The 23,552-nt window shown below is 42.3% G+C and overlaps 1 protein-coding gene across 5 annotated transcripts in view; it reads left to right on the top strand.

Annotated features, from left to right (window-relative positions):
* The window catches only part of PPARGC1A (PPARG coactivator 1 alpha), a 371,917-nt gene that overhangs the window by 306,839 nt on the left and 41,526 nt on the right, over positions 1-23,552 (top strand). For 4 of the 5 annotated variants that reach the window (XR_010071215.1, XM_063335980.1, XM_063335981.1 and 1 more), the window contains exon 2: positions 3,401-3,580. Coding sequence is in view for 4 of the 5 variants with exons in the window: in XM_063335980.1 (XP_063192050.1) it covers positions 3,401-3,580 (180 nt within the window). In the remaining variant the exon portion in view is untranslated. Of the gene's footprint in view, positions 1-2,837; positions 3,020-3,400; positions 3,581-23,552 lie in introns of those variants that run through there. The other variant, XM_063335983.1, reaches the window with a different exon arrangement.

Here is a 23,552-nt window from a genome sequence, read left to right as displayed (position 1 = left end):
GGTTTGATCTTAATATTAATTGTGTGGTGGATGGATTAACTGTGGGTAGGATTTTACCAATGTGCTCCTGCATTGCACTTCCTGTAGCAATACTGGCGTCTGCGTGCTGCTTTGGCTCAGGGGATCACCTTTACCGATCTAAAATACCGCAGGCGGCAGGTACTGGAGGCAGCTTTCATTTTTTGAATCATTAATGTTTGCTGTCAACTTAAAATGTATTATATTCGCACTCACATAATGACAGGACGGCGTGTTGCTTAATAAAGGCCTGCATGACTGTAGCTGATCAGCGTCCCCAGTGCTTCACAGCTTAATGAAGGTGATGTACAGTAAGGTTGCAAAGATTGATAGAGAGAATCCACGACACACGTTCTGTCAAGTCTCTCTTTCTTTCCTGAGTTCATCCCCTTAGCTGTTTGAAAAACTTGTTAAAAATAAAACACAGATTATATTTTCATTAATATAATTAATATGGCACAAGTCCAGTCTTCTTTTTTTTTTTTTAATTTACCTTCAAAGGCACAAAAACGTCCAAAATGTTAATGGAGAATTATACTTAATTATAATGATTCATTATTGTTAGTGCAGTTAAGCTAATTTATTGTTTGCGCCTGAACTAAGAGAAAAAAAGTCTGTTGGCGTGAAATAACGCACAGTAATTAGCCTTTTGTGTTTAGTGACTGCTTCATCTTCCTAAATGTTACTATAAAATTAAGGCTATAGTTATGGAATAACTATCATATCAAATAACGGTGGGAAAACAGTAGAATGTATGCTAGCAATGCAGGTGCACCTGTTACAGATGTATAGGCAAACAGTAAATATCAGCGTGTCAGATGAGGACAGTTTTAGGACTTGGAGTGTTAAATCTGGCATCGTCCAAAGGCCAAATATAAATTAATAACAGGAACACTTGCTACTAATGTGTCTCAGATTAGAAGCATAATGTCATATTCAGAAACATTGATTTTATTATCATGTCAACATTGGCAAGAGCATATATACTTCATTTCAGCAATTACATTTTTTTAGGTGACATTGCAGTCACTATAGGCAAATGAAAGCTGTGATCAGCAGGATTATTTTTTTTTAATACCATTGTTTATATTGCTTCAGAAGCCCGCTGTAGGAACTTAAAAATGCAGATTACTAAGGGTAAACTTGTTTAAGTAGGTGGTTCACAGAGTGAAGCTATTTTTACAAACGAAAGCAGTAACAGATCAGCAGGATACTTTAGAAGTCTACGGCGTCAGTTATAAGCTACTGACCTCCACAACACAAACCTGAGAATGATGCTGAGAATCTACCTTTTCAGTCAAAAACTAGATTATCCTTTAATGAGATCAGAGACTTCGTCCAAGCACCAAAAAAGGTCATCTCTGCATTATAAGATTGCTGCTGGAAGGTTGTGTCTTGCACTAAAGAAGAGGGAACTCTCTAATTTTTTTCTTTTTCCTTTTTTTTAACTCCTGTGACCAAAATAATGATAAAAAAAATCGTGTGCGGCGAAAATTATTTAAGTGGGGTTTTGACTTCTTAAAGTTCTGCAGCCCCTGAAATAATAGGAAGAAAAGCAACTGCTATTTCAGAGCCTCATTTTGCAGCCTCTCAGCTCCCTTGCCCCTTGGCCTATTCCGTGATTATCTCGTAGCGTCCTGGTAGATGTAGAAGTTGTCTGGTAAATTATAGCTCGCGCCAGCTGCACCGAGTCCTTGTGCCAACAGACAAAATCTTTGCTCGTGGCTGCACTGCTGCATCCAGCCCGCGCGCTGCAGCCGCACCAAGATTCCCAGGGACAAAAACCTCAATGAAATGCACCTTCAGCAGCTCTCGCTTGCATTATTGTAAAAGGCGGTCCTTGCGAGAGTGACATAACCGGTATTGAGCAATTCACATCTGTGGACACTGTGTTAGTGCCCTACAGACATCCCTCTTCACAAAGTGGCACTTTCTGGGTTGATTTCAGTCCAAATAGAAGTTGGGAAATCATTCAAACCACCCAGTCAACTGACGGCAGTCGAGGAGGACATGCTGTTGGCCATCCATAACACAGCGCTAGAAATACTCAGGGTGGAAGCCCTTAGACTCAGCTGACTTTGAATGGCTTTTAACCATTCAGTGCCTGGTGCCTTTACAGCTTTACGTGTGTTTTGTAGTGTACCCATATCAACGTAGATGTTTGGAGATGAGTTACAAGGTTTGTGGTACAGTGCAGGAGGAATTGCTTCATCAAGCAGCATTGACGTATGGGACTCCGCTATTTGCCAAGCTGTTGCTACGTGTTTTCCATAATTAGGAAATGGTTTTGGTGGATACTCTTAACATTTCAATTGCCATGCTAAAGTGGATGTATGTTATTAACTTTTTCTTGCTCAGTAGGTCAGTCAATACTCTATCTAGCGTCATACTAGCATATAAAAGGACACTTATTCCGGATTTATTTGTATTTATCACTACTCTCTTCGTAAGTCATGGAGACAAGAACATTTTGCACTGCTGAAGAGGATCCGTGCAAACTAGACTTCATTTACTGCCTCAACCAAAATGTTTCACAGACCCTCTACATTAGCATTACGGAATCAGAGGCTGCCAGAGGAGGAAAACCCATTTGGTTCCCTCACTGCAGCCACTGTCTGGGGACACTTGAGAAGCTGACTGAGACAATATATGTGTTCACACCAAGCAGGTGAAAGGCTGCATGAACTAACTATGCTGTCACCCAAAGGTGAATACAGGGACATTTCAGAACGCACTTCAGTGGCCAGGACCCTGACATGTAACTGGGTGTCTGTGCTCTGTGCATCGGGGAAATGAGCACAGCAGCATCGCTGACCTGTACTTTCTTATGCCCATATGGTAGCCACCATCATGACTGACCTCAAGGATTGCAGTGAGGATCTGTAGAAGCAAAAGTGTGACTGTCTCCAGCTTGAGCTAGCCTCCAGGGCTGAAGGCTGTAACAGGCTGTGCCTCTTTAACCTGAATGCATCAGGAAATGCGTGACAGACCTTGCCCAGAGGTATTCATCTGTAACTTCTACCTGCACTGGTTCATTCTGAAGCAGGAGAATAAGGCCATGCTTTGGCCTCTGCTGTTGGGTTTAATAAAGCTTTGAACACGATTGTTATCGTGTTCAAGAGTCTGGGGGAAGGAAAGTCGTTGCCCCTGGTCAGAGACAGAGATAGAGAAGGCAGCTTACGCCCTCCTGTTTCCCTTTTGCATGTCTGTACAGAGCTAACAATGATCTAATACTTAGTAGGGGTTTTTTTCCAGAAAACAGAGTCAATTCTAGTGACCCTGTGCCACAGCTTAATCGAGGCTTAATTCTTATCACATGATATTAAAGTTAATAGATTCCTGGTAATTAATGAAACTGTTTCTGTGTTGCTGTTTCCTGCAGTGTGCTGCTTTGGTTGGCGAAGACCAGCCTCTTTGCCCAGATCTCCCAGAACTTGACCTCTCCGAACTAGATGTGAACGACCTGGATGCGGACAGCTTTCTGGGGGGACTCAAGTGGTACAGCGACCAGTCAGAGATCATCTCCAATCAGTACAGCAATGAACCTGCCAATATATTTGAGGTAAGGCAAGGCAATGCAAACGCACGTTGCCAAGTTCTTGATTGCTTTTTTTCTTATTTTTTTTTTATCCTGGTGGACAACAGTTTTACTATTTTTCCCCTGTTCAGAGACAGCAAACGTGGTGATGTTTGTTATGGGTTCTGACTGGCGCCCTTAATCCTCATGATCAAAACCAGGCCTGCAATCTGGAGGAGGGGGGGAAAAGCCTTGAAAGGAATTAAATGGAACTTTTGATTCTTGAAAGGTAATGGCTAAAGAGTGCCTAGAGCACACTGCCCTGTGGCGTCACGGCGAGGAGTTGCACGGTTGTCAGCTACAAAGGAAAACAAAAGTCGAAATGTGTTTGTTGTCTTCCACTTGCATTCCCCAGCAAGAAGCAAAGTGCAGCACAGCAGCTAGCTGATGAGGAGCTGGAACAGTTATAGTAAAGATTTTTACCACTCAGAGGACTCCTGTGCAAGGCACTTGCACACAAATTGAGAGGTCCTTGTAGTTGACGTATAGGGGAGAAAAAGGGTGGATGTGAGTGCTCTCAGTAGCTCATGAAGCAGCACATCGTTTGGGATGTTTCATCTCCTGGTGGAGAGCCATCTTAAAGTTGAAGGGTGGTAGGAGAGATTTAAATGTTTTCTTTACAGTTCTGCCTTGAGGATCAGGGTGTACGAGAGGAAGGTTACAGTCTCTCTATCTCTGTCTCCAGCCTTCTTTCTTTTGTTGTGTAAAGCCTTCATGATTCTCTGCCTTGTGGTTATGGGGCAGCCGTGCCCTCCCTGAACCCTAACCTGCTTCTCTCTTTGATGATAGGAGGTGCCATAGATTGTCCACTGGCTGGGAAATTGGACAATAAATTGATTAGCTGGCAGGAAGACCTTGTGCAGCAGCATGCTACAGGTGCTGCCTCTCACATGGCAGGTACCACAGCTCCAGGAAGTATGGCTGGCCCGCTGGCTTGGGGAAGCCCCGTATTATCACGGTGGAGTTTAAAGGCTGGAAAAGATTAACTGAAATAGTATAGTAAAATGCTTACCTAAGATGGCCTGAATGAAATTCTTCTCTTTTGTATACAGCTCTAAAACCACAGTGATCTCCCTGATGCAGGTGAAGTTACTCTGGATTTATACCAGTGTAACCGGTAGCTGAAACTGGTCCTCTCTATTCAATTTCTATCATTTACACCCAAGTAACTTGGAATTAATTTTATTCAAGTCAAAATGAAATTATCCCTGCAAAACCCTGTGCTTAGGCTCTTTTTTTTTTAATTAGTTGTATAATGTTCTGCACCTTGTTTTACAAAGTTTCCAAACCCCGTCTTGTTCTTGAATTGCAGTTGTACCGCCTCAGGCAGGGTATGGTGTGTTAGTGGGTAGGTTTGGATGGTCTGTAGCAGGGAGGCAGGGGACACATTTGCAGCTGGCGTTGAGAGTGAGTGGCTTTGCTTTTCTTACAACCGAGGTGTATTTTTCCTCATTGATTGAAAGCCAAATGCAGAGGCATTTTCCTTTTAGAAGAATCAGTTGAAGATGCAGACTTTGAAAGTGTAAGTTCCAGATAAGTAATACAATTAAGCATCTACCAACTCTAAGCACACACATTGTTCCAGTTAAACCGGTGGAACTTCACCACAGGCTCGTTGCTTGCCCTGTGTGTAACTGCCTGTTGCACTGGTGGCCACAGCTGCCAAGTACATAATTGTCTCGGATAGTGACGATTCCCCTACATGCCTTGTATAGGAATTGTCACCTCCTATATGAGACAATTCCTGTTCTGAAAATCAAAGCATGTTGCAAACAGATGAGCTCGTATGTAACCTTGTTGGAAGATGGTGATGCAAGGTACAGGTCATTGCATGTGACCTCTCATGGGCCCGTTCACATGCGCCTGAGGGTGAGCTGCCCCAGTGTGAAGAAATAGGTGGTATGCAACCGGGGAGATACATCTAGGCAGCAACTAATAGGTCAGAAATAATAGTTTGAAAATTAAATATGCTACTTCTTTCCTAACGGGCAAATTCTGTTGCCCTCTTTGGAAACGACTGGATTTCCCTGTGCTCACCGGCTTCTGTCACAGGCTGCATCTCTGTCACTGACAGCAGCATTTGGTCCATGCTTACCTGTAAGGACAAATTGTGCTCTTACAGTATTTTGCAGTGCTGCAGTGCAAAATTAGACTATTTTCAGCTTCATAGTGTGTTATATTTACATTTCTTGGTTGCTTGGCCTAGGAAGACAGGAATGAACCAGTTATTTTCTCCTCCCATACATGAACCCTGTCCCCATACTCTATCGTGCAGCTGGATACCTTGCACGATTTCTTGCCTCTGCCACTCTGTAATGTGACAACTGGGGGTGCTCAAGAACAGAAGATGTCGTCTTCCTCGAGAGACTATCTCACATACTCTGCGAGGAACTATTCGTTTTAGCTGAGAGAATGGAAGTTTTGCGCAGTTTCCCATTGATCTGCATTGGCTTTTCTTTTCAAAGAAAATAACTTTTTTTGTTACTTTGTTTTTGTTTTTTTTTCTCTCATATCATCGTGGGAGTAGTTTCATCTAACTTAAGCTTCCAGATGAGGCCTAGTCATACCAAAATAGAAATACAGTCTGTTTGGGGTGGAAGGGAAAGAACCAGAACGGCAAACAAATGTTGGGAAGTACAAGAGCAGCGTTAATTGCACAAGCTGTACGGTGTTAATTACCAAACCTAACCTTGAATGAAGCCCACTGTCCTTTGAGGTACTACTGCAGTACATGTGGCATTGCCTAGGTGAGGGCCGGTGTTCAAAAGCCCTTTGGAAAGTTCCCAGATCTCTCAAGCTGGTGCACTTTTTTTTTAAGAAAGACTTGTATTTCAGAAAGTGAATTTTCAGGTTTTCTGCAAATCATGTTCCTGGAAGCTTGCTTGAGCCAAGCCCCCACAAGCTTACACACTCCCAGAGACACTGGGTGTCTCATGGACTAGGAATTATTAATAGTTATGGTAGCAACCAGGAGCCAAGTGAGATAAAGGTCCAATTAGTCTAGATAGTATGTAACTGTTGAGTATAAATCCCTGCTCTCATCCGCTTAGGTGTGATGAGATACTGGCCTTCACCCTAGTATTAAAACAGGCCAGTATCTTGTACATACACCAAATTCATCACTGCATTATTCTACTCACATGCCCGTGTAACTGATACCACTAGTCCCAAATCAAGCCTGTACCATCTGCCCCAGCGCAGAGACTCTTCTTATCAATGTGTGTACATATGCATATTATGAACTAGTTGATCTCTTTTTTTATTCACAGCTCGCTCACTTCTGTTTTTCTCATGGTTTTCTTTGCCCGTTGTTCTGACTACTGGAAAGATAAAATGAAGGAGTTTTTGCCCCTCAGGGCACTGTCTATTGACACAAGTTCATGCAAGTAAATAGTTAACAAGTCACCCAAGACCAGTTATTTAGATGGTTCACTGCATCATTCACTTTCATTATTTGCTTTTGTGAAAAACTAGACTTTAAAAAATTGTATTTGTAAAAAAATTGATTTGGCTACTTTTAAAAAAATCAGAATGATGAGGTTTTCATTCTCAAAGCCAATGCTATGTGAAAATGTGAACAACCATACAACTTAATGTAGCACGAGTCAGAAAGCTTTTTGTTTGTGAAAACTGTTGTCCCCTGAGGCTTCTTCAAATATACCATACCCTATCATGTAAGATTAGTCATATTTAAAATTATTTATGACCCATGCCTAGCATTATGGAGAGAGAAGCTATCTACGGTGGCTATATCTCTTTGTTGGCATTGCTTACAAATAGCTCAACTGATGTTAAGAGAAAATGCAGCTCATAGATAGGCAATAACCTGTTACAATATAATGAACTTGTGTAAAATAGTAAAAATTTTTAAGTGTGGTATTCTCATACTTGGCAAAGCACTTTTTTTAGTCTTTAAAAAGACTTCAGAAAAACCACATTGCTTTCCCTCTGTCGATTTCAATTTTTTACATAATTCTGTATTCTAGAGAGATGCTCAACGTATTTGATGACTTTATTTTTAATTGTTTTGCATAGGTGTAGCCCAGGTTACTTTTCAAGACTGTTCTATGTGCCATGTATTTGGAAAGCCTAAATAGGCCACTATGTTTTATTGTAGGCTGCCAAAAAAATGCTGTATTACAAGCAATGAGACTGTGGGGAGAGAAAGAGCTGTACAATGAAATGCATACCATCCTGCCCCTGGCAGCAGGGAAATTCATGGAGATAAATGATTTCTTATTTATTTGGAAGGGTTTACATCACGAAGATGATGAGGGTAGAGAGGAGCCTTAAACATCACCAGGGTAATTTGCATTGGTTCAGATATAAACTCCCTCATGTTCTGTGGTGCTGCCAGTCTCTTTCACTATGTCAGGTTATTCATTCAAGGTTTGCAGCCAGATTGATTAATGAATTACCAGATCTTGCGTAAAATGACTTGGCCTGACTTTTAAACAACCACCAATGTTTTCTTTGCCAGTCTTGTGACTGGTGTTAATGGGTTTCCAGAGAGCAGAGCCTATGTAGACTTTCAGTACTGGCCTCCACTAGCATTTTTTCCACTTTTTAATTTTCTCCAAAACTAGTAGCCCAGGGCAGGCAGTTCAAGGAGATATAATCTCAGGGAAAAAAAGACATAGTAGTCAAATCCTTGATGGCTGATGCCCTTCAGTGCCAAATCAGCATGATTTATCATAGCCATCTATTCAGCACAACAGAGGCTGGAGGTGAGCTGCATGGTGTACCTCACACGATATGCATAACTAGAGCTCTGAACTTTGAAGGAAAGCCTCAGAGCTATTTGCAAAGTGCTGGTGCTTAGTGAATACTAAATTACATTTAGGAAATAGTCTACTGCTACCAGTTATACTTCATTTTTATTCTTGACACAGACACCTAAATCAGAGAACAGTAACATTTCAGAGATTATGGTAGCAGTTTGGGTATGTTCCAACACTATAATAGGATCAGAATTTTAAGGCCTTTTTTATTATTACCAATAGTCACTTAGTTTCCACTGCAGCGTACTTTGTAGGGAATTACAGCTTTTACTAAAAAGATTAAAATGCTATTATGCAAATGATTGCAGTATGTTATTATGTTTACAAATTAACATCCATGGCTCAACACACAAATTAACTAACTATTCCATCTATATTATTAAGGATTTAATAAAGTAACTGTTGATAAAAATGAGGAGCTTGGAACAGTTAATAGGAACTGATTGTGATTTAACATAGAACTTAAACATTGTGTTTAATGTTCTAGATGGTATAATGGCAGAATAAAGCTTATCAAAGTGCTTGGAAGAACTGAGATTGTGTGAACGGTATAGCAGCATGTCTGAGGCCTCAGAAAGCGCAAACTAAATAGCTCTGGGCAGTAACATAGAGCAGGCAACATATCGGTGAATCTGAAAGTAGCACAGGACCATCTCGTATCAACATGGAGTTTCCTGCTCTAAGAAGTAGTTTTTTTGAAATTCAGATTCATTCACATTGAATATTTTACATGATAAGCACACGTAGGGTACTTGGGAACTTATGTCCCTCTAAAATGCATCCTGTAATGAAATGCTTCTATGGCAAATGGGATTTCACTGCAGAGAGTATTGCTGTATGGCAAAAAAAGGGAAGGCTGAGTTCAGGCTGAGATGACTTTACAAACAGCGCTGCAAATTGCTATTCCTAGCAGTTCATAAGAGATCATAAAAGCAAACAGATAAGAGCTACTGAGGTCCTAGAGAAATGAATGTACAGTATGTGGTTACGGGATAGATTTAGTAGGGAAACAGACAACATTGTAGGTTTAATACAACAATAAACATAAAAGGCAAAAGATGCAGATTTGGGATAGGAAACTTTATAAGAACAATAAAAGGTAACAATGTATCATAAAAACCACTTGTGAGACTAGGAGAAAGACCCTCAATTCCCGGGGAAGAAAATAGCCGAGGCTGGGTGAAAGTGCCAGAATTTTTATATTCCTAATGGAGCAATGTCACGTTTCTTGCGCGTTCAGATGCATTACCTGTTCCGATGTCTCTGGCCTGACTCAGGATTCTGCATCTACTAAATAGGAGTCCAGCACAATAACATTACATCTATGGGGATGATGTATGCAAACCATAATCTGTGACTACCTATGCTGACATTTAAAAAGGCTCAAGCAGTAAGTGGAGTTTATTTTACTCAAACCAGCTGCTATGTAATTGGGAAGAGTTTATGCAAATGCTCTGTATGTAGTGTTAACAAGGTGTGCTGCTGCTCCCTTTTCTTTCTCGCTTGGACAAACTACAAACTGTCTAAATATTTTAATACAAGAACCTTGCACATCGCTTGAAACCTTCAGGCGGGAAAGAAGTCCCAAATGAGCAAAATACAATTGCTTTGAGAGCTTATTGTTTGATGTATGAGGCCACCAAGACCATTCCCCAGGCGCACGATCAAGAAGATGCAACTGATCCCCTTCGCAGTCCCATTAAGGAGATATTTCACCTGGAGCAGCCGTGGCTTGAGATACTCGCTGTGTCTCTGCTCAGCTGAGCACCTGTCCTTTTTGCAAGAGGGAAGACTAACACTCACCAGAGCAGTAGTAAGCTAATTAGGTCATTAGACGAATGTCTTGGCCCGTGTTAAAACCAGCCCTTGAGGACACCGTGTTACACTGTGTTCCCACTGGCTACGGATCTAAATACAAACTGGTGTCAGCTGCCATAACAGACAAAAATGTAATAGCCTCCTTTCACAGAGGTCATCGTAAATCCACTTTGGTCACAGTCACACTCCACATCTGTTTTAGTGAGATGCAGCTTCTTAAGGTGGCATTTGGACTTCATAAGCACGCAAACAACCGAGCTATAAATTGCTACTGCTGGAGTTATTTTGAATAAGTGTATACTGTTTCATATTTATAATGGTGAGGCTTCATAATATTCGCAGTGAATATATAACACAGATCAGTTCAACAAGCATGAAATTGTATGTTGTCAACTTGTCACATAAATAGAGCCATATTCTAGCTTACGATAATGTTGAACTAAATATTTTCTCCCTAGAACTGCAGAGAGGGTCGCAAAAAAGTGGGCCAGTGGCTCTGTCTTTTGTTAGAAAAACGCTCCCAGAGTCATTGCTAGTGGGAAGTAAATATTTCTGATAAGATTTTTCTGGTTTTTTTCTTACCACTCTGCTTAACAACAGCAACAGAAAGTTTGGCTTTCTTAGACAAATGCTAATTGGCTAAACTGTTAAATTTATGTCCCTTAATGGTTTTATTTCTAGTGTAACCTCTTTTCTTTTTTTTTTTATTGTTGCTATTTTTGCACTGCGCATCATTGCTAATTGCTACTAAACGCTCCATCTTAACCCTGGCATGCTCTTCCCCTGCTGCCCCATCCCACTTAACATTAACTCAGGCCCATGCCATTACAGGAGGATAAAATCATAGCGAAGCTTAATTTAGGAAATTTTTTTTCCTTGGTGCTGCTAACCTATTGTGCATGTGTAGGTCAGGAGGAGGAAATTGCACGGAGCAAATCTGTTGCAGGTATAAAGTTTTGGTATTGAATCATGTTGAACTATTTTTTCCCCCCAAGCAGAAAAAAATACAAGGATGTGTGTCTGTGAAAACTTATCCACTTGTAGCTCTTACTATATTACAGTGGCTAATACTCAGATGCACCAGAAATTTTCAGCCTTTCTGGAAGAGTGGCCCCTGCCGGCTTTTTGGGTCTTTTTTTCTCCGGCGCTTGGTTTTTATTTCAATAGCTTTATGCAGGTGTGCAGGGGATCCTAGTGCCTATGTTTGCAAGTGCCAGACTGCAGCACCGGCACGCACGGGCGTCTGACTGCGTGCATGCACGCTCAGCCCTGCCGACTAGTTTTAGGTCTCAATGGAAGCCAGCACCTTTGCAATGCATAGTTGGTGGCTTTGGCTGAGTTTTCCATTCTGACACAATGGGGCAACAGCCCTGCTTTGTAATGATCGAGAAATTAATTAGTACTTTGTGGCAGTGATGAGTCTGAAGGGCCGTGATTGGAGTTTGCTTTTTACCACATGCAGTAATCACTGGGTTTTGTTTATGAAAGCACAAAACCAACACCTATTTTGGTGTTGTCATGAAGCCCGAGCGGTGTGATGCACTGAAATAATACTTCCATTTCCTCACACACATCTGTGCGCTTGTGTTTTACTGTGAGTAACACAATGGGGTGCTGGTCCATAATGGGTACTTCTAATCACTAAGATGATAATTGGAAGAACGGAGTATTTTCTGTGAGGAGCCACAGTGGAAGCCTTGGGCAAGTGTTGTTGACTTGTTGATTTATGACAGCTTTGAGTTGCCTGAACTGCTCACAGCTATCTAGCTCATCGCATGAAGTTCAGAAGGATCAGCCCTTCCAAGCACGTTACAAGGTTAGAGGTGCAGAGAGAATTTCCTATACCTCTACGCTTCTGTGTGCTGCCACATCTGCTCCTTGAGGGCTCAGCGGTATTAAATCTTTGTGGGGGTTTGGAGGGGCAGTCCATCAAGCGGTCTGATGGACTGCACATCTCTCCTACAGGAGATACTCTTGCCTGAAAATAAAGAAAATGGGTGGAAAACTTGTTTCTCACACAGGAGATTACTTGCAAGGGGGTGGTGATAACAGTTATCTGGAGGATTGGTTTGGTCAGAGGAACGTTCTGTGTCCGTGGGAGCTGCTAGAAGAAACAATGGGAGGTTTCTCCTGGAATGGTGGTTTCTCCTGAAAGGAACTCAAAAGTTGTTTCTGAAAGTACTCCTAAACCTTTGTGAAAAAAACAACTGTTATTCTCCCAAGTTGCTGTTTAAGCAGTGACATAATGATTCAGGGACTGCATCGGAGAGCACAGTTATGGAAGTAAGACTTCCCACTGGGATTTTGACTTGGGGCTTGCATGTTTTCACAGAGCAGTCAGTGACCCTAAGTGAAAAGAAGTTATGATGACAGTTTTTAAAGTCTTCTGGTATCCAGGACTTTTAATTTTTTTAAAATATGCATCAGTTGAGTAGCTGCATCTAGTTTTAATATGCTCCACTCTGCCAGGCTCCGTGGGTTGAGACTGAATGAAGAGGACCTTGTGTCTATTGTCTCCACCTCAGGAGGGCTTGTTCATGAGGTGTGGGCAGCCAGGTAGTGCAGGTGACAAAGTGGCCGATAAAGGGTGAATAACGAACTTGGAGCAGGGGAGGGCTTTGCAGGATCACAGAATGGTTGAAGTGGGAAGGGACCTCAGGAGGTCATTGGTGCAACTTCACCTGCTCAGGCAGGGCCACCTAGAGCAGGAAGTTGAGGAATTATTTCTGTGTTCCTTTGCTGCTGCTTATTCCCCCTTAAAATGACACTTTATTAGGACTGGTAATGAGTTCCTGATCCCATTTGGAGAATCTTACACTTTAGTCTTAAACAACTATGGGATCTCTAGGAGGCATGTCTGTATTTAGCAAGAAGCCCATCATGGCCAAATCCTAGTTTTCAGAGGAAGGGAGGTGTCAGTCAAGAGTGTTCTCAGTCTGGCCTCAGTTTTCACATCAAATTTTCTTATAAGGAAACCTACTTCTTGGGCTAGTCCTAGCTTCCACAGGTCCTTAGCGTGTCCATTTTGACAGGCTTGTTGTAAGACTAGTGGAATCTTAAAATTGTCAGGTAAAAAAGGATGCGTATGCAATTTTTTTTAATACACAAACTCCGTAAGTGCATGCTTATTGACATCTGATTGGATGTGCCCTGTAAGGCATTTGACCCTCCAGGCATGCATAAAAGGAGCAATAGGCTTCTATTTCTACCTATCTGGGGCAATCTTGTGCATTTTTGAAATTCTTCTGGTTTTGTGTTTGCTTTACTTTTTCCCCCCCACCAGGAGTGGTGTGTATTTTCTTGGCTGTATTGACTATCCTTAAAAGCCCAACAAGCACTCTTCACACTAGTATGAAGATATCAGGCAAAACATTACCAATTGTCACCTCAATTGCATCTGGAGAAAAGCCAGAAAAACTTCTGGGTTTTTTTTCTAAGGCAGAAGAAAATATCGCACGGTCCTTAACACTACAGAGACATTCATCCATTTCCAGTGAAAGGGTGTCAAACTGCTTCTGCTTGTACGTGATGGGAGTGTTGCCATCTCTTGTCGTTTTCTTTGCTGTTGATCCCACTCTTGTATAGGAAGGGTCAGGTCAAATGCCTCTCTGGAGACCAAGTCTCCCATTTGCAGCAGGAAATCTCTCGGGTGGAGAGGATAACGTTACAAAACAGAGGCTAACATTACAAAACAGCTCTGCTGCCTCTGGCACAGTCTAGAGCATCACAGACCAATAACTCCTATCATGTCACTCTTGCAGCACCTTATTATCTGTTTTTCTGTAAATCCGATCCGAGACTGTCATTACCAGTTTCAGGTAGGTGAACACCATCTGGGTGAAATAACCATGTGCCAGTGATGGGCTGGAGGGGGCTCTTGTTAGTTAATCATCCCTACCTTCCTTTTGATGAGTTAATTTGTCTGTTGAGCCATGGAGGAGCCCCCAAGAGCTCCCAGGAGCCCCTTGTTAAAATTCTGCCAAAATGAGAAGATAGGGATGATTTCACTCTTTTTGCTGGAGCCCGTGCTATCTATGATATTGCTAAATCATCCATAAGGCATAACTTTCTATGCAATCTTTTCGTTACAGTTCTGGCGGCACATTACTTCTTTGTGCATTTGCCTTTTAAACATTGTCACTGGATACCTAACCCTCCTGAAAATCTCATCCCATGAATTAAGGTTAATTGCAGTACGTTCATGTGGCCTCTTAGTACCTGGCATACCAGGCCATAGTCTTTTTATTTTTTAATTTTTTTTTTTCCAGTTACTGAACACATCTTTCTTTACTTGTCTCATGGTAATGCCTAAAAACCCTGTAGCATATGGGGATAGTCTCTTTGTATGTACTAGTGACCAGGCCCTGCCTGTTTTATTGTGTGCGCTTTGAAGTCCTTGGAAGAAGCAAAAGTAGCGAAAGCAGAAAAGAGCTGGTCCTTGGGGCTTGCGAGTGAAGATAAACTCAAGTTATTCTTCCTTTAGAGGCCCAGGAGCACTGCTCCTCTTCCTCCCAGCCAGCTGGAGGCAGTTACAGCCTGCTGAGCTTGCCCAGCCCAGGGAATAAAGTCCTAACCTACAACACAGCTAGGAGAGGCTAGTTTGAAGTTGCGGTTGTGTCAACATGATTTGGGACTACCAAGCCTGGGGAGGTGCTGCCTTAATTAGTACATCCCAACATGGAGACTTGTTTAGCTCCAGACCTAAGAAGAATTAAATTAAAAAATCAAAAAAAAACCCACAACCAAACAGACCCCCCCAAAAGACTTAGGAAGGTAAGAAATACTGTCATTTGGAAGAGGCTTTGCTCCCTTTTTAACTAGGCAGCCAGGGCTTGTTAGCTCTCATACAGTGCTCTTACAGCCAGATCAGGACTAGCTTTTGTGAGGCCGTAAGTGTGCTGACGGGCGCTGTGGGGGGATTTATTAGCTTTTGCTCAATATTGATGTGTTTCTCCTAGGCTCTGTCCTGAGAGCCAGCAAACCTCTCCTGCAGGAACACAGGGAAAGTGATGGAGGGCCACGGGAGTAAACCTGGAAGAGTCAGTTTGGATCCTACCGGGCTGTGAGCTGTGGCTAGAGGTGACCATAATGCACCAGGCAGGTTCCACGGAGTTAGTTGGCATCTCTGTATTGTGTTTTCAAAACTGGGTTGGGAAAGATTATTTGGCTGTGTCCTGTACAGACCCAAATGGTGTCCAAGAATCTGCAACTGCCCAGGGAGCTTTCCCAGCGTACCAGAGAGCAGGAATCATGTCAGGATCTCCATGCTGTGTCAGTTCAAGTCCAGTATGATCAGAGCTAATACTAATTCTCCGCTGGCCCATCAGTTATTACCTTACATCCCACTCCCAGCGCTTGCAGCTCTGTGAACACAGTACAGATCCACTTGAACTGTGGACCCCATTTGGACCCAAAAGGGATTTTTAGGGGCAGCCCTGTGCTGCAGGGAGGTAGGAGGTTGTTTTCTTTCTGAATCTCTCACAAGATTAGACTTGTGAAACGTTGATTTTTAGAACCAAAGCTTAAGAAGGAAAAAGACCTATACCTAAACTTCAACCTATAATAATTCGTATTTCCTAATCTGTGGTTTTGTGTATAGATGTGCCTTGGCCCAGCAGGCATGTCAGAAACTTTTTAGAAAATGGCTTTTGTGGGGTTTTCTGTCAGTCCAGCTTGAAACATCCAGGAATGCTGCCTTCTCCAGCCTGTTACTCCAGGTTGCACCATGCGCATAGCAGGAACCTCAAACTGGACCCTTCCACTTGATCTGCCATTCTTCCCTCCGACACCATCATTCCAGCTTGCCCTCCATCACTATAACATTAGCTATTTGCCACAGCTTCCGTCAGCTTGCTGTTTCCCTGACCAGAATTCATAGGAGTGGACAAAAATCCACTCATGTCTCTTGTCCTTCCCTACACCTACTTCTGCGAGTGCAATGACAGATACCAGTTTTATTGTGTGCCAATGTTACCGCTCTGTTTACAGCAGATTTAAGAGTTTACATTAGGCCATAGTGTTATCTTCCAGTTTTCCTAATTCTATCTGCTGGCAATCCCAGCTGTGTGGTTGAGGTGGCTGCCCCCGTCCTAAAGGAATTTGTGTCAATTTCTGTGGGGACAAATCCTCCCTGCGCTAAACCGCTTTGCAGTATTTGCTCAAACTGAAATTTTGACAAAGACGTTCTGTCCACATCTACCAAAAGAGATTGCTTTTTTTTTTTTTTTTTTCAAATGCACTTGGAGGTAGATGCGTTGGAAGCTGCCTGTACCTGGCTGATAACTGAGACTGAGCATCTATGTAGCACGATCCATGCCCTTTGCTAATTTGTCTTTGAATGACAAATGTGTCTTCACTGAGTCAGCAAAAGAAGAGATCCTACAGTAGAACTCATTGCCCTTCTATCCCTTTTAACAGAGCAGCGAGGTTTTCCCAATTCCTCCCCAAAATCAGTCTTTAAAAGAAGTCTTATAAAGACATCCCTCAAATGTATTGTTCAGAACTGCATTATATTCCCTAGTCATTTCTGATCAAGACTCATCATGTACTGTTATTTTTTTAGAATCCCTCCCTAACCATACTGGTATATTCCCAATTTTAAAAAGAATTCAAATCTTTGTGAAAATCAAAGTTGCTGAGATTTGGAGATAGTCCACATGAGTCTTCATCACTGTTGCCCCTAGAGAGTCAAATCTAAGAGCTGAGTGTGGCTGACCTCAAAAAAGAAAAGCAGATTTCATTGCAAACTTCTGCATTTCACACAGAAACCATGCACGCACGGTTAGCCAAGGTTCTCTTGAAAGGCTTTACAACGAGAAATCAGACAAATTTTGCATGGCTTCAGTTTTCATTGCAAATGCTCTGTTCAATTCTAAAATGATATCTTTTTAACTTTGAAACTGCTAACTGGTAAGCCAGCCCTTTCGCATGAGAGTCGCCTTAGCGAAATAACTGTGTGTGAGGAAGTCGGCAGGACAAGAGTGTGGCATAACAACATGCTTGTCTTCAGCAGCAAAGGACTCAAAATGCTCATACACTTGGAATGAGAACCTACAAAATACTGCTGACTGCTATTTAAAGGTTTGAATCCATCTGAATTGTTTCTCTGCAAATAAAATGCGTCTCCCAGTGCCAAGCTTGTACAGTCCAAAATTCCTGGAGATGTCTGCTTCCTGCTTCTTCAATACTTGTGCTTTTGGGTGTGTGCTAATGAAGGATCAGGGCCACTTCGCCTGGTGTTCTCCCTCTCTGGAATCCAATAATTGTTTTACATCAGGGTGTAATTGTACCTATACGTATTAGACAAACCTGCTAATTCAGACTCTCTAACTCTTTAATATCTTCCCAAATTGCATTCTATGATTTGGTTAGATTATATCTTATCTGTAACCTTCTTGCTTCAATAAACACACCATACCTAGCCTGTATTCTCCCACCTTATACACAAGGAAAATCATCAGGACTTAATCTGTTGCCAGTGTTAATGGCACAATCCCTCATCCTAATTCCAATTCACTCTGCCTGATATCCCACAAATGCCTTTGAGAAAGTATTTTATCCCTGATCCTGTGCCAAAGACACTTTCTTCCTACGTCAGTGCTGTCTGACTTCCTACGAACTTCATAACGACTTTTGCAGGCTGTGGTGGATGACGCAGTCTTACATACGGAAGTCCACAAATGACTGCCACATCTTAGGCTGTCACTTGAGCTCAGAAGGTCCCTAACAGCACATCCCTGATCTTGAACTATTATTATAACTGGAAAGTGTAGTCTCTTCACTAGCAAATAAAAGAATGGAAAAAGTATATAGTAAAAAGGGGGGAGGCAGCACAACAGCTTATTTTTCTCTCCTTTTCTGTCTGGAAGTTGGTGGGACATTGCAGACAGCCTGTGCACTGCCCTCCTGTGGGCTCTGCTCCTTGGGCCCTGCGTGCAATAAAGCTGCTGTCGTGGCAGGTTGATGGGGATGGACAGGGGTTGCTTTTAGGAATATTTTTGTTTCTAGTGTACCACCTAAATTCTAAAGTAAAATAGTTTCCTGCTTGGATTATAGTGATTTGGGAATCTTTGAGATGAAGCTCTGCTGAACCCTCAGTTCACTTTCTCCTGCGTATCTTTCCTTGAGGCAAACCTGTCTGTGTGACTGTCTTTACAGGTGATGACCTACCCAACTGGATTTGGATGTTTTATGGTTTTTATCTTCCCAGAGTTACACAAAGAGAGGGCCCCACTCAAACAATGTTTTGTGGACCCTTTTTTTTTTCCAAGATGCTTGCTGAGTTGCTGTTATAGTATGGCCTTTTTCTTCTGTGTTTTGAGGGGCTGACCCAGCTTTTAGTGTTAAGCTAGATGGTCTCCATGCTCACTTTTGAACTCAGTCATGATCATGTTCCTTCCCACTGGTCCAAACTTGTCTGTTTTGCTGTAGCATGCTGATGTTCTCCCTGACATCCGCCATGTCATACGGGTATCCCATAGCTTCCTGGTATGGAGGTATATCTGACACACCAGTCTTGTTCTGTTGTGGCATTCAGTACTGTCTCTGTGTTAACTTCCTCTGGAAAACTTCATTCTGGAATGCCAGTAATAAGTGAGCAAATATGATGGGGACTTTTTCCACACAAAAAATGTCAAAATCACCAAGTTTCATGAATGCACAAAATGATCCCTCCTTAGTTATGTTGCTGTGACCACAGAGCTCTTGACAACCATTTCTCAGTCCTCTTCTGTCAACTAGAAGCTTGGCTATAAGTGCTTTGGGACAGGGACCGTGTGCACTGTTGGTGTCTGTGAAATACTGCCCCGTGCTTGGAAGGGGAGACTGGTGTTGCTGGTTGGAGCCCTGCACTCCACCGTGCCCATGGGCACTCTCAGGGCTACAGAGGGTGATTAATCTCTGTGCATCAAATCCCCTGGTATAAAGTCAGGATTATAATCCTCCATTTTTGGTGGTGTCTGAGCTGTGGGTACTTTCTGCAGATATTTTCCCTAATGATGTGACTGGAGGTTGTTCAGTGCAATAGGGCTGTTGGCTTTGTAGTGCTAGAGTAACAATTAACCAGGAGAAATTTAAGTTGCAGGACATGGATAGTAATGTTAATCACCGTAATGAAGGTGGAGCATTATTTTTGCTGCATGACGGTGGAAGGAAAGGCTGAAAAATAGATGGCTAAAATCACTGAGCGTATATTTTCAAAGACAGGGCTTGCTCAGCAGCCAGGTGACAACAGACATGTTGTTTATTTGACAGAGAGGCTGTGAACTTAACTCCTGACTCAAAAAGAAAACTTGCTTCGCAAATGAAGACATATGGAGGGTTTTAATGGCAGTTGCAAGACATGTGGCTATGTTATGCCACGATGCGTGAGCTTATAAAGGCACTGGGTATATATTTCTGGTGAGGGACTCTGTGAATTCCACCACTATTTAAGAGGGAAAACATTTCTCAGACTGAAAAGACAGTCAAAGAAAAATTGTGTCTGAGAGGACAGGCTTTGCCAGCTCCATGGCAGTTGTATGCAATGCCGGCCCAATAAGGGCAGGAACTTCTGTTCAACTGCATAGTTGGGTTTTAGCTTGACCTTGTGCAGCATTTGCCTCTAGAAGTTGGCCTTACTCAAGGTGGGGGTTTTAAACGATATTAACAGTGACTGATGTAGTACCTGGGGCATCGTGTGGAAGGCAATGGGCAGGAATCTGTGCAGAGGCACTTGCTGCTTGAATACGGTAAAGTTCCTGATCTGCGCTCATATAGCAAGTACCCATGACAGCGTTAGCTGCAGAAGTGCAGAGAGTTGAGGCCAAAACAGCAGCATGACTGATTTCTGCAGTGGTGTCTTTCAGACTGGCTGTAGCATGAGTAAAATCTATGTAAGGACTGAGACGATTTGTTCTTTGCTTTGGAGTTCCTTTGTTTTGATATCTCCTCATAGTTTTCGGTGAGGTGCAGATAGATAGGTATCCTGCTTAAGACCACTTAAAGAGAACTGTTTGTAGCCTTAAAAAAAAAAAAAAGAAAAAAAAGCTCATTTTATATGTTTTAAAGAGGAGGTGGCTTCATTAAAGATTGTAAGGTCTTGCAGTTTTACCCCAAAGAAGGCACTGATGGCTCCACAGTTCAGCTGGCAGAGAACCGTGTCAGACTGTGGAACCTTGCCCGTATGCGCAAGTCCTCTTAATAGTACCAAAAATCATTTAGTTTTCTTCTGAAGTTGTGGGCAGCGAGCTAAAAATGTCTCGCTTGGATATGTATTTTGGAATTTCAGAATTAAATGGAATAAAGCAGATTTTTATTTTTATTCTTTTTTGATGAGACACGCAATGAGAGAGTGAGGACGCCGCGTTAGAGTATCTTTTGATTTGCTATTTGCTATGTGTTAAACATTTATATTTCAAAGCAGCGTTTGTACCTATACCGAGTGTTTGGCAAATCCAACAGCTCATTAGATGTTAACAATAGCAACGCTGCTAAATACAAAGTATTCATAGGCAAAGTACCCCTCAGGCTATATCTCTGAGAGAAAAAAGTGGCAAATAGAATCAGAAACTAATTAAATAGTCAGCTAAAGCGAGCATAACTTTAAAAAGCTCGAAAACTACCAAAAATGGAAACATATTACAGTTATCTGCATTCACAGTGCAGAACAAGTTTGGTAGTATTTAAGATAATTCTCTAGTGCCTGCTATTTTTAGTCCAAGGGTAAGCTTCTGTAAGAGCCTTTCAGCGTTGCTTCCCTTTAACCTGGCCTAACAAGCTAAGCCAGTAAGCTGTCTGATTTCCGTCTTACAGGAGGCAGAGAGATAGCTAAAACAAACCATTTGTGGTGAAAACGCTCAGCCTATCTTGTCTTAAGAGCTTTCTTCGTATAGATTTTTTTTTTTTTTCTTTCCAAATGTCCCACTATTAAGCATTGTTTGTCGGAGACCAAAATGTCAGGCTTTGCTGTTTGGAAATTGTAGAAGCGCTGGAATGAAAGGAGATTTTATAGACCCACCCTAATGGAAATAAACATTTCTGCATTGCCACTGGTGAAACCCAATCGGGGCAGTTTAGGCTATTGCTGTGGATGTGTTTGAGGAAAAAGGAACATATTTAGTTTTTCTTGGGGAAGGAAGGGCAGACATAAGGGGCCTGATTTGCTTCTCACTTACACTTAATCTGTCCTGGTTTAACTCCATTGACTTCGCTGGGTGATGCTTGGTTTGTGCTGCTCTAATCCCAGGGAGAGTCAAGCTGGGGTCGGCGTTATGCTCCCTTGTGCTGCCGGCACTCGGGTTCAGGGCACCCGTCGCCGTCGAAACAGGGGCAAGGCCACAGGCAGCTGTAACATGCTGCGGTGCTCGTTGCTCGCTGGTCATCAAGTGGATATTCATTTACAGATAGCTTTTTTTTACTGGAAATGCTATATGGTTCCCCCCAAGGCATAGAATTAAGTGCAGCCGTGTTTGCTTTCTTCTCCCTCCTTTCTTCCCCCCCCCCTCCCTTTCTCTCTGATGGTGTGTGTGTAATCCTTATGTAGGTTTACAAAACAGGATTTTATTGCTACCTAAACACGAGTGGTCCCACCGGCTCCCCTCAGCCAGCTAAGCAAGACGGGCGCATTATCCTGTCCTCTGTCTGAAATAGGTAGAAACAGAGGTCATGCTGCCTTGGTTAATGGTGGTAGCTCCAGCCTTCTGCCCCCAGAAGTGTCACTTAAACAGGTTTTCCATTCCCAGGCCGCTGGATCAGGAGTGTGACTTTTTCATCTTGGTCTGTTTCCAGTCCGCAGCTCCCTTCCCCTCTTTCTTCACCCTCATTTTGGGTTCTGATAGAGCAGGGCGAAAGGTCTCGATATAAAGGGAGGCCATCTGAGCCAGGAAAACATACACTGTGTTGAAGCCTGTGGTCTGCAGAGTCCCACCTCTGGTTTAGTATTCAAATGGCTGCAATTTACTTATTATTCCTGGGGTTAGGCATATCCTGTGGGGTTTTGGCTGTGCATCTAGCAGCTACATAGGCTTAAATTATAACTTGTGTTAACTTCAGTGGGAATAACTTTTGAATTGAAGATGCGCTTGACGTGAACAAATACGTGCCTTTCCAGTAGGGAATGTGAGCGCAGCGTCTACCACATTGTAGGCAAGATGAAGCCAAGCCACTTCTAAACACATCTTATTAGTCAGAGCAATGTAGTGCTCAGCTGCAAAACTCACTTGATAAGGCAGAAGAATTATCCCTTACTGGCTTCTGTCCGGACCGCCGTCAGTCCCGGGACAGGTTGGTACAGATACAGCATGCAGGAGCTGCTGCTCTGAGCTTCAGCATCAACTACCCAAAGAGCAGAGGACCAGGTCCCCAGCTAGTGTAAATCTGCATAGCTCCGTTAAAACCTGTGGAGAGGCCCTAATTTACAGCGGCTGAACATCTGGGCCCAAGTTCTTTTTCTTTTGATTAGTAGCAGGATTAAATAGAAGTACCCAAAATTATTTATGATAGGTTCTGTGGCAGCATCTCAAAGCCCAATTGTAAATCAGGACACCATTGTGAAAGGGGTTGTGTGAACACATAACAAAAAGACAGTCCCTGCCTAAAGGAACTTATGGCCTAATTAATAATGATATTTAGTGCGCTGATAAGTACAGCTGGACTTGACTGCTTGTTATGGGTCATTTTTAAAGAGGGGAAAAAAAAATGCCCAGGTTGACTTTCACCATTTCTGATGAAAAAGGTACTGGTTAACATCAGTTCCTTGCAAAGAAAAATACAATCTTTTACATCGTACAGATGGAGGGCTAGTGATCAGGAGCACACACTTTTAAAAGACGAGCATAGAATGAGCAATATATTCAGTTTTCAGAAATAAATAGAAAAGAGAAAGAGGCAACTGCAGTGGGAACTGTAGCATGCACCACAGTATGCATGCACTACATAACTCTGCTAGGCTGGTTGAGGGTAAATGAACAAGGTAGCCTTAGTGTAAACTAGCAAATTAGTTTTACATTTTAGTGTCAACTCCATTTTATTAACGTTATCTGTGAAGACTAGTGAGTTCCAGGAAGCCTAGAAAGAAGCCAAGAATGGACGTGCTCTAGAGGATGCTTTGCAACAGATAGCTCCTCTGTGATCTTTTTTTTTTTTTTTAATGTTTTCTGTTTTAAAATCACCATCTCTAGTTTATGATTCTATTCGCGTACACAAAATTGCATTGAAAGAACATTAAAGTCTTAGCACCTAGTGACAAATCAAGGAAATACATAGTTAAGGATATTATGAGACGTATAAACGAATCCAAATGCTTAACCGGCGGAAAATTCAGACACATCTTCTCATCCTGAAGAGCGTCCTCGGTGGTTGTAGGGGTTTACCAGGATGCA

Source organism: Chroicocephalus ridibundus, chromosome 5 (genome assembly GCF_963924245.1).
Source record: "Chroicocephalus ridibundus chromosome 5, bChrRid1.1, whole genome shotgun sequence".
Classification (NCBI taxonomy): domain Eukaryota; kingdom Metazoa; phylum Chordata; class Aves; order Charadriiformes; family Laridae; genus Chroicocephalus; species Chroicocephalus ridibundus.
This window is presented reverse-complemented; position numbering and strand designations above follow the sequence as displayed.